Source organism: Osmia bicornis, chromosome 13 (genome assembly GCF_907164935.1).
Source record: "Osmia bicornis bicornis chromosome 13, iOsmBic2.1, whole genome shotgun sequence".
NCBI classification, from domain to species: domain Eukaryota; kingdom Metazoa; phylum Arthropoda; class Insecta; order Hymenoptera; family Megachilidae; genus Osmia; species Osmia bicornis.
The window spans coordinates 9,398,115-9,412,167 of NC_060228.1; the positions used below are offsets into that span (position 1 = coordinate 9,398,115).

General features: G+C 42.5%; 1 protein-coding gene across 1 annotated transcript in view; it reads right to left on the reverse strand.

Annotated features, from left to right (window-relative positions):
- The window catches only part of LOC114880286 (cadherin-related tumor suppressor), a 52,481-nt gene that overhangs the window by 8,323 nt on the left and 30,105 nt on the right, over positions 1-14,053 (reverse strand). The window contains exons 2-12 of the mRNA XM_029196149.2: positions 9,685-9,855; positions 9,502-9,639; positions 7,243-7,479; positions 5,191-5,580; positions 4,650-5,063; positions 4,231-4,563; positions 3,980-4,157; positions 1,499-1,679; positions 1,157-1,410; positions 586-1,016; positions 47-391 (exon numbers count right to left, since the gene is read on the reverse strand). Coding sequence (XP_029051982.2) covers positions 47-391; positions 586-1,016; positions 1,157-1,410; positions 1,499-1,679; positions 3,980-4,157; positions 4,231-4,563; positions 4,650-5,063; positions 5,191-5,580; positions 7,243-7,479; positions 9,502-9,639; positions 9,685-9,855 — 3,072 coding nt within the window. The remainder of the gene's footprint in view (positions 1-46; positions 392-585; positions 1,017-1,156; positions 1,411-1,498; positions 1,680-3,979; positions 4,158-4,230; positions 4,564-4,649; positions 5,064-5,190; positions 5,581-7,242; positions 7,480-9,501; positions 9,640-9,684; positions 9,856-14,053) is intronic.

Here is a 14,053-nt window from a genome sequence, read left to right on the forward strand (position 1 = left end):
TTTCGTCTATGTATTAGGTCAACTTATCGTTGATCAATCGCCTCACCTCTTCACGGTCCAATTTCGCATTGGTACTAATTTCCCCGCTATCAGAATCGATGACGAAAGTATCCGTGAAATCGTTGACCAAGTAATAGGACACTTGCCCGTTCTCCCCGGAATCACGATCTTTCGCTGAAACTTTGCTGACGAACAAAGGTGGATACTCGTCCTCCGGTACGGTTGCATTATAAATCGAGGCTTCCATTATCGGTGCATTATCATTAGCGTCAGTTACGTTCACGAGCAATTGCACAACGCTTCTTAGTGCCGGAGTGTCCGAATCACGAACCTCGACCCAAGCCTCGTAGTACGGTGCTGTTTCGTAATCGAATCCAGACGCCACCAACACCTGCGTACGTGCAAACGAACACAACAATTTTACTTTCATTCTGCACAATCGTCTTTACATCTATCTAGGCATATGTATATCTCGATGCCATGCGTCTTCTTTCTTTCAATTACTATTATCTTTCGAACGAATCAATTTCTTGAGGATATCAAAGAAAATTCAGGTATAGTATACATAATATAATTGATACAAACCTCTCCGGTATGTGGATCAATTTTAAGGGCATCTCCAACATTTCCCCCAGCCATTCCGTAAACCAGATTACTCGCAGCGCCAATTTTTGGGGTCGTTGCGCTTAGCTTGGTGATAACTCGTCCCTCTGTCACATCCTCGGGTAAGGTAAATCTCGTGCTGATGGTGGATCGAAAGCTGGGAAACAGTTGTCTCTCCCACAAATGGATGACCAAGTCCGCGGTGACGGATTGAGGATTCGCGCCAGAATCGGACGCTTGGATTTGCAATTGGTAGCTGGTTTCGTCACTGGCCAATTCCCGGGTCGCTCTGATCACACCGCTGTTCGAATCGATCGCAAATTTCTCGGCATCGATTCCCTGGAGACGGTAGACGATACGAGAATTTTCACCGTCGTCGTCGTCCATCGCTTTCGCGCCGAACACGAAATCACCTTTAAAGGAAACGATGGGCTTTTACCTGTGTCGTTTACTTCAGGCGTTACTTCACACGCGTTACTTCTCTCGGTTTTTCAACTTCACTTAACTTGACACATTCTTCGGATTAGATGAAAACAGTTTTCAGAGCCCTTACCTGGTTTGGTAGCACCCGGGACATAGGCTGTGTATCTTGGACTAGAAAATCTGGGCGCGTTGTCGTTTACATCCGTCACAAATATTGTCAAATTTACAGCAGAAGCCCTTAATTCCGTTGGACTAGAATCCTGAGCAATCAGGGTTAAATGGTACACCGAGGTTTGTTCACGATCCAAAGGTACCACCGTGAACACCTCTCCAGTCTCAGGGTCTGCGGTGAAACGTTCCGAATTTTCTCCCAACAATCTGTACCTGTATCATTATTATTAGATAATAATATAAATCTATTAGTAATCCTAAAAAGAAAGAAAGAAAGATTAAGTAGAATCATCAGACTTACGTGATTTTCGCGTTCAAACCCTCGTCTTTGTCCGTGGCATGTGGTTTAGCGACCCAGGTACCGGAACCGGAGTTTTCGGTCACCGTTGCCTTGTACTCTTGCCTACTAAATTCTGGACTATGATCGTTCACATCCAACACGACGATTCTAACTATGCCTGATCCAGTCAATGGCGGAGAACCTGTGGAACAGGTTCGATAATCATCAATCGATCGATCTCTATCATTGCACAAATATACATATATGTATAGAGTGGTTGAGAAAAAGAAAAACATTTCCAAGTTACTAATTATTCAAGACTTTAGAGGGTTACAGTATTCACCGAGAAGAAATAAATAAAAGATTGCAAATGTTTTCGTGTGCTTTGTTCTTTAGTGTATCTCACTGATACACAGCCGTGTAAGTTTAAAAGAAGACAAATTACGATTTTACAAAGTATCAGGCGGTCGGTACCGTCGAGTTAATTGCGCCGCCTAAAACAGCCCATTATTCTTTTCGGGGACTTGATTTCTCTGATTGCAGCAGGTACATTGTACACGTTGCCGTGGCCCAGGGCCACGCGCCTCTATAAGCGTATATCGTTCAATCACGCTCCGTTTCTCTCTTTCTTTCTTTCTTTCTTTCTTTCTTTCTTATGACCAGGGTTACGAGCACAACAACAATTGCAAAGCACAATGGTGTGCACTGGTATAGGCGGTGTTCCCTGGTGGCCAATTCGGCCAGAGATATACTGGCTTACACTTGGTAGCGTTACACCTCTTTACTCTTTACTCTTTACTCTTTACTCTTTACTCGTCTGTTTAATAGTCTGATGGCTTGCGTCACGTATTCTTGTTAAGAAGTAGTTTTTTAATGTGATTAATACGTAGAAAATAAATAAATTAATATAATTTGTGAATTGACAAATTAGTAGAATGCCAATCCGATAATGTCTAACAATAAATTGCTAATTTAAAAATCACATTATCGTGCCAATCTTTGTTGCCTACTCGGCAAGCTGCTATCGTTTTTTCTTGATTCGCAAGCCAAAGGACAGTAAAGGCGTAACAAGGACACGCGTTCCAAAATTGGAGCGGAATGGTGGTGCAGGATAGGTGGCGTATGAATAAGATAGGAGTATAATGCGACAGGGTTCGAGAGTAGGATCTTTGGAGAGATGCTCGTTTCAGGGCCTGAAACGTGCAAGAAGCGAAAGCGTGTTGAAGGGTGTAGGGGGGTAGGGTAGGGTAGAAAGATGGTAGAATTGTAAGGGGAGTTGTAAGAAAGTAAAGGAGAAATGGCGGTATAGAGAGGAAGGAGGAAGAGGAAAAGTGTTGAGGGTGGGGATGGAGGCAGAGGAAGGCATTTGGAGAGCGATTATCATAATCGCGCGTCATAACTCTGCAGGCTTGTCTACCGCGGCGGGGACCGATTGGACCCCCGATGCTTGCATGAAGAAAAGGGGGAAAAAAGGTGGGCACCCTCGAATGGGAGACTACCGGCTTCGTTGGACCAACGATAAAAAAGATTTCGACGAGAAACTGCCCACCGCTTAAAGAATCTCATCGAACAACCCACAAATTTATATCCAATTTGTATATTTACCGCTCATTACTTAAACCCATCGCGTATATATATCGTCTATTGTTTAGTCTATTTAGTCTATTTAGTCTATTTACGGGGCTGATACGTCGCTCGATGGTGGTAAACTCATCCGAGTCAAAATTTCTATGCTGGTATCGATGAAGAGGAAAAAGTATAGAGTTGTGATTCAGTAGACAGCACATGAAAATGTTTTGTTATTTCAAAAGAAACTGGAGAACATTTTTCAGGTGGTAAAATCATTTTTTTTTTCTTTCTTTTATCATCTTTTATTTTAACGTTCGTCCTTCGATTTCTTTTGTAATTTTTTTGTTGGAAAGCCAATATAATTAAGTCCTTTGTCCGTGCTAATTCGCAACCAGTTTACATAGAAGCTAAGACCGGTTACCAAGATGGCCGGAAAAATATCCTCGCCGAAGAATAGTGACTACCCTTTCAATGCCAGTCTTTGTGCAAGATTCCAGCATACCTATATACCTATTTAGCCGCTCCCTTAAGGTACATTTCTAAAGAATCTGCAAGGGGGAATAGCCTCTCTGTACCCGCGATTTCTTTGCTTCTTCTTCATCTTTTTACAAAATTATTTACCTTCTTTCATTTCAATTTTCTATTCCATCTTCATGGACGTATTCAATTTAATCAAGCTTGTCTTATAATCATACAATTAAGCAGTACTAATTAACAGTTTTATTGCATATAGCTACGTTTTGCATAAATTGAATTCGATGAAACGAAATTGAACTTTGAGAGAGATGTAGTTAACAATATCATTCAGATTGCTAGAATATCCCCCTAGAATAGAATATGTACATAGGTACATATATTGAAAGTTGAAAGTATTCTATAATAACTAATGAATGAGTTAGTTAAGAATGTAATTACCAATGTAATGAGACTTACCAGTATCCATTGCCACCAATGTCAGGGTGTATTCTGCTACCAATTCTCTGTCGAGTGGTCGAAGGAGAAATATGTCGCCAGTGCTTGCGTTGATTCGAAACAAATCCGTGTCTCCTTCCTTGAGAAAGTACCTGACTTGATCGTTGTAAGGTGGTGTGTCAGCATCATAAGCTTTCACCTGCACAATTTATAATATTTTTTTGCAACGATTATGTAGTAGGATTTCTCGATCGCTATAGGCTAATAGTTACCTGTATCACGAATCCTCCTCCAGGGGGCACCATATTCTCCATCACGTGTGCCAAATAGGGTGAATCCAAAAATACAGGCGCGTTGTCGTTTATATCGAGTACAGTGATGGTAACTTGAGCATTATCACCCCGGGCTGTTTCTCCAACTTCCGATGCACAGTCTTCGCCACGAATGGTCAAATGATATTTAGACTTTCGTTCGAAATTCAGATTCTTTGCTACCCTGATGACACCACCGTCCTCTGATATCGTAAAGTCGCGATTCTCGTCTCCCATCGCGATGCTGTATCGCACTCTACCGTTTGCACCCTCGTCTCGGTCCATCGCAGACACCTGCGATGTGATTAAAATATTAATACGTCGACGAGAATTGGAATCTGTATTGTAATTAATAAGTTGATTTCGTAGCCCGTACGTACCTGAAGAACGCTAGCTCCGATGCTGGCATTTTCGGCTACGGTGGCGGAATATTGTCGGGGGTCGAAAACCGGTGAGTTGTCGTTCTCGTCAAGGACCGTGACAGTGACAGTTGTCAAGGACGATCTCGATGGTTCGCCACGGTCTCTCGCGGTTACTTCCAACGTGTAGTTTGACCTTAATTCGCGATCCAACGAGCCAGATACGCGCAACAGTCCATCTACGGGACCCACGGTGAAGGGAACCGTAGTGTCCTCCAGGGAGTACTCGACGTATCCGTTTCGTCCTTCGTCCCTGTCCACCGCCTTAATCGCCATCACTACCGTATTACTTGCCGCGTTTTCTATTATCGATATCTTGGTCGGTGATATGAACTCTGGCGACATGTCGTTCACGTCTAGTAGCACTATGGTAACCTACATAAACGACAAGTTGAAATTGTAATTACCTCCTACCTAATCGAGCCTCTTCGATAAAGAACGAAAGCGATGTGTCTATCTAACATAAGTTTTCATTTACACAATGAACAACATATGTAGGTACCTGAACGGTGGAAGACAAAGCTCGTGCCGGTGGTTGAGGACTGTCGGTAGCGGTAAGAAGCAAATTGTAAAGTGGCTTCTGTTCTCTGTCTAGCAAGTTGCGGGTAAAGAGGGTGCCGTTTGCCGCTACACCGAAATCACCGTTCTCGTCACCGCCGGCCACCGCGTAAATCACTTTGCCGTTATCTCCGGAATCGAGATCCTGAGCGGTCACAGATAACACCGGTGTGCCGATCGTCGTGTTTTCCACGATGTCTGCCGCGTGTGGGCCAACTTCGAAAATTGGCGCGTTGTCGTTTAAATCCACCACGTTACAATACACCGTAACGGTGGAAGAGAGTGCCGGAATACCACCGTCGGTCGCTTGAACCACCAGGATGTAATGCTGTACCTGAGGAAACGAGATACATACATAAGCGTTTTGCTTCTTCGCTTAAATGAATGACATGGACTTTCGTGAAACGACTTTGAAAAGTTAAGATCTCAGGTATAGAACAGCGGCTGATTAAGCTTAGAAAAAGATTAGCTTTAATCGAAAATTTCGCTACGCCATTGCTTATCTTATGGTGCGGTGCATCGTATTAGTATAATATTTAGATGGGCAAAATGGCGTGTTTCGGTGAGAAACAATAGAAAAAACAGAGAGTGGAACAGGCGGGACATAGAGAAGGGAGAGATTACTATATTTCACTGGGGTCGGGAAGATCTGACTGACGTGAGAGGCAAATTGTTTAGCGGAAGCTTCTAATCGTAACCAAGAAAAAAACAAGAATTTACATAAAACTTTCGGTTTTCCTTCGAACTAATAAGTTTCATTTTTTACAAAAAAATTTGATGACATATAATTTTGGTGTTTCAAAAATATTATTGCCACTTCTATTAGCAGTTGTAAGAATTAACATGCATTCAAATTTTGAAACTTTTTTTCAGACACTTTGTATGACAGAATTGTCTGGGAAGATTTGAAAAAGAAAAAATATATTACTGACACTACTGGAGCAGACATACTCATCCTGGAAATAAGTATGGCTTGTCTCCGAAACGAAGCATCGGACTGTCATTAAAAACGTCTGTTGATCGATCTGTCGGACTGTTAGCGTTAAACCCTAAATTCTAGTGTTGGCTTCGTAGTCAAAAGCTAATATAATAGGCGCGTTCGAGCTTGAATGTAGAGGCGTGTTTCATGGTTATAATCGTAGCCTCGGGCAACTAACGTGTTTTACCGTATGTGGACCTCTCGCGTGGTGGTGGTTCTCTATCCGCTGTCGATCAAGCTGCTGCGATAGAAAAATTCGATCGTTCGAATCCGCTCAATGAAAATGAAGAAGAGGCTTGTTGTTCGTCTGAGCATATTTTATATTCAGAATCATTTTATCTGTTATTATAGATTATAGATTAGAGATTAGAGATTATAGATTATAGATTACAGATTATAGGTTGCTGTATGTTAAAAGTCTGACATGATTCGATGACACCAAAGTACCGTAAAATAACAGTTTAGTTAGATCAATTTAAAGCCTAAAGCTTGATAAAAATCCTCTATCAAAATCTAAATGAAGAAATTCCAGTAGAAATGTTTAATTTAATGGAAAATTTAGAGAATCTGAAAATGTATAATTATGAATTAACAATTTGTCGCCTGCAAGGACATCGAGTTTCTGGAGCACGTTCCGATTAACGACTACCTATTATTTTTAGCAAGATTATAGCCGTTGAAAATTTTGTGAATAAATCGGCAATTTCATCTGCGACCACCTAATAATTAGAAGAAACTTTAGCTTTTACGATAGTAAGATTGAACGGCGAGACAGGTCGTACGCGTGATTGGTAAAGCGTGTCGTGTCGTTTCATCATCGTAATTACGTCCTGACACGGAAGTTGTATTGATGTTTTAAACACGGTATCAGTGTCTTGTTCTATTCGTCTCTGACAAAGGTAATTGCTGTCGCGCATTTGTATTAGAATACAAATGTCCTCGAAAAGTTTCGACTTGGAGTGTGTATCCACACCGAGTGTGCATTATCAAATCTGTAGCAATAGGAGGAATACGTACCTGTTCGTAATCGAGACTGGCCGTCAGTGTGAATACACCGGTGCTAGGATTCAAGGAAAAAACATCGTTGGCCCAGTCAGATATCAAGGTGTAGCTCAGTTGACTGTTGGGTCCATCAGCGTCTGCGTCTGTCGCGACCACCTGTCCGATTCTACTTCCTCTTGGCATGTTTTCCGGCACGTCAAACGAGTATGCGGTGCTTTGAAACGTTGGAGCATTGTCATTGGTGTCAGTCACCTGTAAAATTCAACAAAGATCCTTTGGTCTATTTTTGAAAATTTATCTTGCGCTCGTAACTGAAATAGAACGATATGTTTATGCAAGTTGAAACGTTTGTGGATGTTCCTCGAGTTCTTGATCGGTGTATTTAGAAGAACATTAAAACGGTGTTATTTCTAGGGAACACTGGAATTCGCTGATAAAGGTACCTTCAGTTAAGAATAATTATTGTTATTCTTGATCAGTCTCTTTTCATTCATCTCTTTGGTTCGTTGTTATGCTTGATCAAGAAGAAAGGTAACGGGTTAAGATAAACAATTCAGAATCGGAGCTAACGCTTCCTGTTACTCTTTCGATTGTACTCGACGTCGCTGCTGAATAAACACGTATTGGTCCATCAAGAAACCGAGACAATCGAGCACACATTCTTCTGTTATTCGTCCGTCGCGTCGCATCGCGTCGCATCGCGTCCATGTTATTGGACTGACAATTATTATCGACGGGTAATTTGGAATTTGTTTTTTAAGCAGAGGGGAAAGTTTGCAGTTCCATCGAAAGAATGGTCAGAAAGGTGGTGGTGGTCAGAAGGAAAGTTTTGGTGGTCGAATGTTTTTTCGCACGCGTGAAACGAGTACGTGGCTAGGTGGTGTAGGAAAAAAGTGGCAGGCAGGCAGCCACTTCGTGGCGAATCTATCGGCGTAGCAGCCACGGCCGAAGGTCTCGGAAGTTGGAATGAATAGGTTTTCAGCGTCGAGAGGGATCGACACGCGGTGGCGGTATAAAAGAATAAAGCGGAGGTGGGCACGGTTTGATTAAGGAGGGTTCGGAGACGTTTGCAAAAAGTGACGGTTGCCCCGAGACGACGCGCTGGATGACGAGGAGAGAACCCGAAAGCGGACTCTGGACCATTCTGACCATGTAGTGGTAGAAGAAGAAGAAGAAGAAGAAGAAGAAGAAGAAGGTAGAAAAAGAACACTGAAATTGTACAGAGACAGAGAGAGAGAGAGAGAGAGAGAGAAATACAAAATCAGAAGAGGAGTAAGAAAGAATCGAGGATAACATTGTCGAATAAATTTCAATTTTATTTTTTATACCTTTGGATAACTTTGCATTGAAAGAAATTTGTTACTTTGAAATTGACTAATTTCCAAATCTCTAATTTACTAATTAAATGCGAAATGGCCTCATTAATCCTAATTAATGAAAATATTATAAATAGATATAAGAAATAGAGAACAGATATGAGAACACAAATTGGTTGTTGGACAGTGCGACGGAGGAAAGAAAAGGACAAAATGGTGGAAGAGATTCTTAAGATGGGGAGGTCGGAGAAGAGAAACTCTTCTAAGGTCGATCGATGGTGGCGAGGAGAAGAAGAGAGGATATAAGGGGCGAGAAGGGGCAGATTCCGCAACTGTCGGCAGCGGGCCTCTTTCACGGAGCCCCAAAGAGGCGAGCTATGATCGGGACTGGCATTCCTTTTGCCTTTAAGAGACCCGGATAGAATAGCGGACGGCGGCCAACGAGAACCTTAAAAGAATTCCAGCCATTACACGTCATAAGGATAATTTTTGCGATTGTCTCCGACGGATCTTGGCCCTGCTCTGATCTGGTCTTGCCTTCCTCCTTCTCTTTCTCCTTCTTCTGTTTTGCTACTCTGCCTTCCTTCCACCTTCGTTAAACGACCGGCCTCCCTTCTTCACGTTTTTTATCGCCGCGAATCGTTTCGGTTGGCCAGCAGCGTAATGAATTATAAGGCGGAACGAAGGAAAACCGCGTGATTCCATCTTGCTACCTTTCTCCATTGTCAGATTAATCCGAGTTTCTAACAATAGGTTGGAAATTTCGAAATTTCCAAATTTCCAAATTTCCATTACCGTATTACAATACTTTAGGTTACTTAGAATTCAGTTTAATTAAAATAGGGAAAAGAAATTGGTAGAGGGACAACCCTTGGAAGGGTTTCTAATTAAAAGTACAGATGGTCGGATAAAAAATTACAGCAAGTCAAGAGGATGATATATGGAAAAGAGATCTTACCTGAATGGTTAACGCGATGTCGGTGTGTTGCAATCCATCATCGGCTCGAACTTTCAGGACATATTTTTCTCTACTCTCTCTGTCGAGTGCCTCTGCAAGCGTCAGTTGTCCCGTGGTCGGATGAAGCTTGAATTGGCACTCGGTTTCGTTGCTCGGCTCTTGGCTGTCCAAATTATTGGCAGCACGACGATTTGGTAGCAGGGTGTAAGTTAACGTACCGATCGTATCCGGATCGAATGCTTTGAGAACCGTGACAACGGTGTTAGGTGGTGCCTCCTCAGAAATTTTGAATTTCCAGGGGCCGCTTCCCCACGTTGGTGCTACGTCATTCTTGTCCAGCACCGTCACGCGAACCTGTAATTCAAAATTGTTCCTTCTTCGTTACATTTATTCGTTATCGTACCGAATATATGTACCTTCATTTCCAAACGATTCAATTATGTATGTACATGTAACGTATGTGTAAATTTCCAAATTTTTCAATTGCTGATAAGTTGAAATAAGTTTCTCCGGATACGAGACGGAGTTTTGTCAGTCGCCAGGATATAATTATGTGCAATCAATATAAATCTACGGTTCGTTGTTGTACCCTGGCACACGGTATGCATGCGAAGAATCGTGAGAAAGTTAGTTTTTTCGATTCGACTCGTGTGTACTCGTGTGTCTCATTTCATTAAATTCTCAGTCACGTCAACGGCCAAGGTTTATGCGACTACCAGAAGCCAGTGTGTATCGAGTATCGAAACGGTCGAAAGAACGATGAAACTATTGGAAAAACATGATGCTAGGTGTAACATCTTTTTTCGATCGGTCAACTGTCACCCATGATCGTGGACAAAATTCATCGAAACAAGATGAACGACTTTTGTATTCATGCTACAATGACGGCATTGTATCATGGACGGCATAAAAAATTCTCCGAGATTTTTTTTCGAAAAATAATCAACTTTCCTCAACTGGAATACATAATAATCTTTTTCAAAGTCAAAGATTTTCATTCTCTACACACAAATGCATAAATGCATAAATGCATAAACGAGAGAAAAATGTTGATTTCATATACTTTTGACAATAAAAATAAAAATAAAATAAAAATAAAAATAAAAAGAACGTGTAATCCGCCGAATGCAGAGAAGACGCTGGAGAAAACTAAATATGGAAGCACGTAGGTGATTTTTAAGCTTACATAATCTCCGGTCAAACGCATCGATCTTCCTAGTAATTAGCCGGACTTTGGCCGTCGTTGATAAAGTACGTGCCATCGATTATTGGCCGGGAACGTTTAGGCGTGCCACGAAACGTAACCATGAAGGAATGACGAAACAATGGTCAGACCGATGTTCCGTCAAACTCGTTCCACGATTCCCTGCTTGAAACGTACGAATAAATTTGACTTTTTAATTATTTTGCAATGCCGTTTCTCTCTTGGCCTATGTTTAACATCGATTCGCTACCGATTTCTCATAAAGACCGTCGCGTCGTTTAAACATGTTACAGCCTTTCATGTTAGTCTTTCTTTTGAATGGCTCAAAAACAGTTGGACACGGTTTGAACTCTATCTACAGGGTGCTTCATAATATGAAATCAAGATCTTTGTGGGGTGTATGTGTCTATCGTTTGAGGGGGTTACCAAAGCCTAGTAAAAGAAGGCAGGGAGATTCGCGAATTTCGCGGGAAGAATGCTCGGTCGCGTCAGCGTCGTCACGATCCTGTTGGTCGAACAAGCAGACGGGGCAACGGCAACAATAAGCAGACAAATCAGTGCGGTCATATAGCTGTCTCGGTGTGTAGAGAATATTCCCTCCTCTTCTTCTTCTTCTTCTTCTTCTTCTTCTTCTTCTTCTTCTTCTTCTTCTTCTTCTTCTTCTTCTTCTTCTTCTTCTTCTTCTTCTTCTTCTTCCGTGGCCGTTGCCGGTCCTCTGGCTGTTCGTCGAAGAGGGGAAGCGAGGTATATGGGCGGTAAAGAAACGCCCGGAGAGCATTCGGAGTGCAAGGAAAGATGGTATCTGCGTCAGCGCGGTCGGGGATCAGCGGATCGGATCGAGTCGCTCAGCGGGGGTTTCTTTGGGTCATGCACGAAGTGAGTCCCATTCTTCTGTTTCTCCCTTTACCCTACGCCCTCTCCTCCACCATCTTTTTCTTCTTTCTTTCTCTTTTCAAGTCGTGCTTCTGTCTTTTCTTAGGTTCGTGCCTCTTGCTTGTTCACACAGGGCTCTGCCATTATCCCTGTTCAGCTTTCTTACCCTCTCTCTTCGGCTCGTCTCTTTTACCGAACGGGGTCCTATGGGTTCTCTATGAGGGGTCGAACCACTGACATCAGCCGATTAATAACGTATCTTCGTGGGGGCCCCCATAGACCACGATCAACGAGCAACGACCAACGACCAACGACCAACGACCAACGACGAGAAGTTTAAACCCACGGAATTCTCTATACCCACCGGGGACAATAAGATATATATCTACTAATAATTCCTTCTACCTATGGTGGACAGTTTTTCTTTTTTTCTCTTCAAGTGTTTGTATCGGTGTCTGACGAGATAGAGATATTTAGTAAATGGAGGATGCATTAGGCTTGATCGTTTGCGTTGTATCTTCTACTTTAGTTTTTTCCGATTTTTTTCGCCAAACCAGAGTCGGAATCTTGTGTCACGAGCTGTTACGAGGGTTTTTTGTGGCAGGTAAGGTTTCGAGCAGACAAATTTTGCGGTCGTAACCGCTTTTACTGAAATAAAGGGAGACGCTGGCCGGTTAACGTTTTACATTAAACAATTTTTTATCCAAATTTCTAGATGAAGTGCTTGAAGGTATATCGTGGTCGATGAAATATTTCTAAAGAATTGATATTCCCATAGGGTACGGGACGAAGGTATACATTTATAAAGGGCAGGCTGTAATTCCGTCTAGCGGCTGGAGACAATAAGATATATATCTACGGTTCTTACGACTAATAGCTTTGTTTTCTCGTGCCCCCATGACACAACGTCCCCGTCCGAGGACGGGCTCGACTTCACCGTAGATATGTCCACGTCAAAGCAGCCTTGCCGATGAATACTTGCGCTTACGTTCGAGTTAAGTTGTCTTTCGATCATTTATAACTTTCTGTCGCGCAGGATGCAAACGTACTCTTGTAAAGGGGGGAGCTATGGCCTGCCATATGAAATATGGTGAAAAAAAAGCATGCAGGAATTCTCTCTCTCTCTCTCTCTCTCTCTCTCTCTCTTTCTCTCTCTCTATTCCGTCGGTGCTAAACATAAATTAACGAGTGACGTTTCATAAATAATCGTCGCGAATTATTCGCCGTTTCTTCGCGTAGATATTCTCAATTGTTAAGAAAGTTTCGGTAATAGCCGAAAGTTATTTTTGAAAGAGCCTGTACCGAAGGATCATCGACGAGCAACAACGTAACGCGTATTAATGAGCATCCTTTATGCACGGACGGCTCCAGATCGCTGGTCCGCTTCTCTCTTATGCAATCGTCCGGCAACCAGTTACACACGTGTTCCCCTTGTAAGTATGTATCTTTATTACGAGTGATATGTTGGTTAAGCATACGCGAGATTTTCGTATGCTGCGAACAGAGAGCCAGGAGGCGACTCGTGAAAGGAATTCTACTGGTACCTATAATACTTGTATGTATAAGATTCAAGATATATCGAGTTACTCTACGATTAACTCGTGAATGGTGATGTTAAATTTTTCGCCGACACTCGGCCCTCCTGATAAACATATTAATTTACGCTTGGCCAGGGCCAACATAGTAAACACGGTAAATTAGGAAAGTCAAGTAGCCGCAACCATGTACCCTGACCACCATGGATTTCATGGGCTTCGTGCGGAGGAACCCCAGTCGCGAAACACGAATAACTCCACACCTATTGGTTAGTTTATTTCTCTCTGTCGTATTCCTTTGAAACAATCGCCTGGGAGTTGGATTCTTTTATTCATTTTTTGGTAAATTATTAATTTCCCAAATATCTTGGCAAAAGAAAAATGTAAGGCTATAAAAAACGAAGCGCTGTGACATATTCCTCCTGTAACGGACACTTAACCCGCAAGCTGCGGTCGTCTCTTGTAGGCATCTCGCATGAGCTCGTGTCTCCCGGTATAAATTCAATATCCTTTGGGCGTCTTCAGGGTACCGGGCGAAAGTCCATCACGGTTACGAGACCCTCTCGTAGGGTTGCCGCGACAGGGTAGAAAAACAAAGCGGGTTAGCAGAGAAGAAAGAAAGAGAAGGAGAGTGGCAGTGACCGCAGTAGAAACTTGGATGGTTTCTTCGTTGCTGCTCGGTACACGGGTGTCCTTTCTTTTCTTTTTCCTTTAATTGCATCCTCGAATCGAGAGTAAAAATAAAAAGAAAAAAAAGAAAGAAAGAAAAAGATAAAACCAACGGCTCGTCACAGGATCCCATATGCGTACGCCACGGACAAGGTGCATCGTACCTAAGCGACAGACTTTCGATGGGGGGAAAAACATGAGGCAAATCGACACTGACATTTTTACGATCGATCGAACCCGATTGCCGTGTTGTAAACGATCTGTTTGTTAT